Source organism: Pteropus alecto, unplaced genomic scaffold (genome assembly GCF_000325575.1).
Source record: "Pteropus alecto unplaced genomic scaffold, ASM32557v1 scaffold312, whole genome shotgun sequence".
In the NCBI taxonomy this organism is placed as follows: Eukaryota; Metazoa; Chordata; class Mammalia; order Chiroptera; family Pteropodidae; genus Pteropus; species Pteropus alecto.
The window spans coordinates 2,485,292-2,489,057 of record NW_006433948.1 but is presented as its reverse complement, the minus strand read 5'-3'; the positions used below and the strand labels follow the sequence as shown (position 1 = coordinate 2,489,057).

Sequence of the window (3,766 nt, the reverse complement as noted above, 5' to 3'; positions counted from 1 at the left end):
CATCTGGGCATTTCACACATGAAAGGGCCCCACACTGAATATGCGCTGAGTTGTTTTCAAGTTACACTATCTGATATGGTGGGCTAGTTTTAGCAAAAGAAAGTAAAGAAAGGGGTGGTGGACACAAGAACGATGGCAGAGAAGAAGGAGCGGAGGCAGCTACGTTTTAGAGGGGTGACTGATGGCTTCCATTTGATTTCGCTCAGTATCTGTAACATGCTAGATGCTGCAATAGATTGGGGAAGGACAGTTTACAGAGGCCAAAAAATGTGTGCTTATTATGAAGTTCTGGTAGGACATCAAACAGGAAGCCGACTGGGCGGCCATTGTCACGACCTTAGAAAGGTCAGGTGGGTACGTGGCTGGAATAGCAAGCACTGTTGGCTACGTCCGTCACGCTCTTATACACGTGAGACACAGCTTCGAGTTACTCCACAGGCATGAAATGCAGCACAGTGGCAGAAAACAGCAATAAACATCCCCTGGACCCCATTTGCACCCTTGAGCTAGTCATGGGCAATACAGTGGGGGTGGGACCGTGCCCCCTTTAAAGGAGTCTTTAAGCAGCTTCGCTTGCCCTTCCTCGACGAGAGGGCACAACGAGGCATGAACGCGGAGGAATTACAGATGTCCAATTACGTTTTGGTGGAAGCTCATTTTCGCTTCTGGCAATAGTTCTGTTGTCGCGGACCGAGCTGGATTTAGACTAGCAGAGAAACGTCAGCGACAGCTGGCGTGCGCTGACCCGGATGTTACTACCACACAGGCAGGAGGGTCCAGAACCGGTGTGATCGGTTACATAGCGATCCACTATTTGGAAATTAACCACAGGTGAAAGGATTCCAATTTGCTTCCCAGCTCTTATGTCACCACGGCAGTTTTTAGGATGGGATATGAAATGTGACAGTGTTAGGGGAAGAGACAGAGAGGAACAAAGAGAGATAGAGGGACAGTTACTTGGTATTATGGGTAAAGATCAGGCAGGAATTAAGGTGACAGAGGGACCTGGTTCTCTCTCTCCTCTCTGGTGTCGGTTCTTTGTGGCGGGTATATACGTGTTCACTGTCCAATTCTTTAAGTTTCTATATGTTTAAATATGAGCCCACGGGGTTTCCTCCGAGGGGCTCCATGGGCCATGTGGTCATACTCATCCACTTCTCACCACATAACCGGCGTCTTGTAACGAGAAGCAAGGTAAGCGTTTCAGACACTGAAACTACTAAACATCCCGGCGCCTCACCAGAATGATCCTCTCCAGCATCTGGGCCGTCTGGCCGGCTGCTTCGCTCAGCCCACCGCTGAGTTTTTCATTCTCCTCCAGCAGGGCCCGATTCCTCTCCATCAAAGACTGGAGATTCTCTGACGGTTCCACGCTGAAACGAAGAAAGGGAAGGATTAGAAAAAAACTCCCTGATTGATAACGCCTCTAGCAAAGGTGGATAGAAATATATCCCATAGGCCTCTTGGGGCGTGGTTTAAAATCACCCCTTAAGTCTGGAAAAAGTACGTCAGGGCCACATATGGTCGCCATAGGAATGGCTGACCTCAGTTTAGGATCTTTCTGTCTGTGGCGCGTAGGTAAGAAGTGACAGCTGACTGCAGCTAAGGCACGTGTTCCCTTCCTCCCCTTCCCACTCTCGATCCCTGATTAAACATTACGGATGTAGGGAGAGAAAAGGTTCAGAGGGGGTGGCGGCGATAGTGCTCAGGGTCTAAATTTAATCTCATCAACAGAAGTCGACCTAGTTAATGTAAAGTTTGGGGAAATAGAATTTAAAGAAGTCACACACAGTTGAAACGATGACCAGTGGCCACTAAGAGCATATCTCACAATTCTCTATAAATCAGGGCTCCCTTCTAAGTGCTTGCCTCGCTTCGAACTGATGACCCAGAGCCTCCTGTCCATCTGTCCATCAATTTTAAATTGCTTAGAGTGGGTGGTGGCAACGATGCTGTCGATTTCAAATGCGAGCGGAAGGGACAGGAATAGCTTGAAGGATACATGTAGATAAGAACCTTTGGAATTTATGCAGATGACTTGATATCAGTCCCAGACTAATAAAGCGGACCAATCAGAAGTACGGTTTTGGTCCTGTGTTGTTGTTTTTGTAATCCGCTGGGATCAATTGCCCAAAAGACCTCAAAATAGGACTGGTGAAAAAAAAAAGATCAAAAGAAATATGAAGATTTGGTCTGAAGGAGACGGAGGGAAAATGAATAGTTGTCAAGGCAATAGTAAAGAGAAAAAAGATAGGAAACAGCTGTTCTCAGTCTCCACGAAGGATGGAAAGGAATTTCAGGGGCAGATGTCCTCTCACCCGGCTTCAAACCCCCATGAATTCTCACGGAAGATCTTAGCACGCTCTTTATCAGAAAGTTCATAGTGAGGCACCCCAGAAGGTCTCATGTTGCACTGCTGAGAATTTATGAAGACTCTCGCGAAGGAATGTTCAATTAAAATGTGGATCACAAAAATAAACTACCAGTAAATTTCGTGTTAGAGTGCTGATATTTCCTTGTTTCCTTACTGTTATTAAACTGAAAACTTGCATGCATCGTTCATGAAAGTTGACAAGCTCCAAAGTAATGATGCTTTTTCAAATTCAAGTATAGTTGACATACAATATTATATTAGTTTCAGGTGTATAACGTAGTGATTCGATGTTTATATAGCTTACAAAGCGATCGCCACGATAAGTCTAGTAACCATGTGCCACCACACAAGTTTGTGATATTACTGGCTGTATTCCCTGTACTGTACATTACATCCCTGTGACTTATTTATTTTATAAGTGGAAGTTTGTACTTAATACCCTTCACCCTTTTTTGCCCATCCCTTCACCCCCAAAGTCATACTTTGAACTCGATAGTTTCCCCCCCACCTAAAATTTCCAAGGTTTCCCCAAATGGGAAAAAATACAATGGCAAATCAATGTTCGCTCTTTCCCATGCTATGTAATTGCCAACGCTCGGAAGCGAGTGAGCTGAGCAGGTGCAAACTGACGAACGCTTCAGAGCATCACACAAAAGCTTTAATGATATGCATTCGGAAAGAAAAGAATATATCCCAAATACGAAAAGCAAAAAAAAAAAAAAAAAAAAGAAAATCATGTACATAAACTGTACATTTTGTAAAAAGCCTCACGAAATGTCTCTAAAAAATAAATATACATTTGTGAGGAAAAAAAATGTAGCATCTTTATTTCTCTGTAAAACGTTGACCAATTGAGTTCAATTGTTCGATTCATCAACTCTTTCTTCGAATCCATTACTGGTGCAGCTGAAACTATATCCTATGGAACATTCTAGGTAGCTGCAAGTATGGAACGGTTTTCATTAGTCTCGTCTTTCATGAAACAGGTCTGTGCTAAATTGAAAGGAAAAGAAGCTGGCCAATTGGTTCTAATTGGGTATTCTAGAATAGGTCTTTAAGAGACCTTTGCCCTCAATTTCTTTATCCAGCATTCTTAAAATATTTTCAGGACACCAAGATTAAGTAACCCAAAGCGAGATATTTACAAAGAGAAGGGTGATCGTCTTTGGGTGACGAAATTACGGCGATTCTAAGATTTTTAAAAATGCTTTTCTAAATGTCTTACAAGAAGCATTGTATCACTTTTATAATAAAAAATGATTAAGAGTTATTGCAAATAAGAGTTATTACAAATAAAGAAAATAGACTCACGCCATACATGAGAATAAACTCCAAATAAAATGTAAAAATAAAATGTACAAAACAAAACGTAAGGACTGGAAGAAAACATGG

At 42.8% G+C, this 3,766-nt stretch overlaps 1 protein-coding gene across 3 annotated transcripts in view; it reads right to left on the bottom strand.

Moving 5' to 3' along the window:
• Positions 1-3,766, bottom strand: part of KIF4A (kinesin family member 4A) — an 86,001-nt gene that overhangs the window by 40,590 nt on the left and 41,645 nt on the right. For all 3 annotated transcript variants that reach the window (XM_006908523.2, XM_025044421.1, XM_025044420.1), the window contains exon 11: positions 1,241-1,373. In XM_006908523.2, the coding sequence (XP_006908585.1) occupies positions 1,241-1,373 (133 nt within the window). The remainder of the gene's footprint in view (positions 1-1,240; positions 1,374-3,766) is intronic.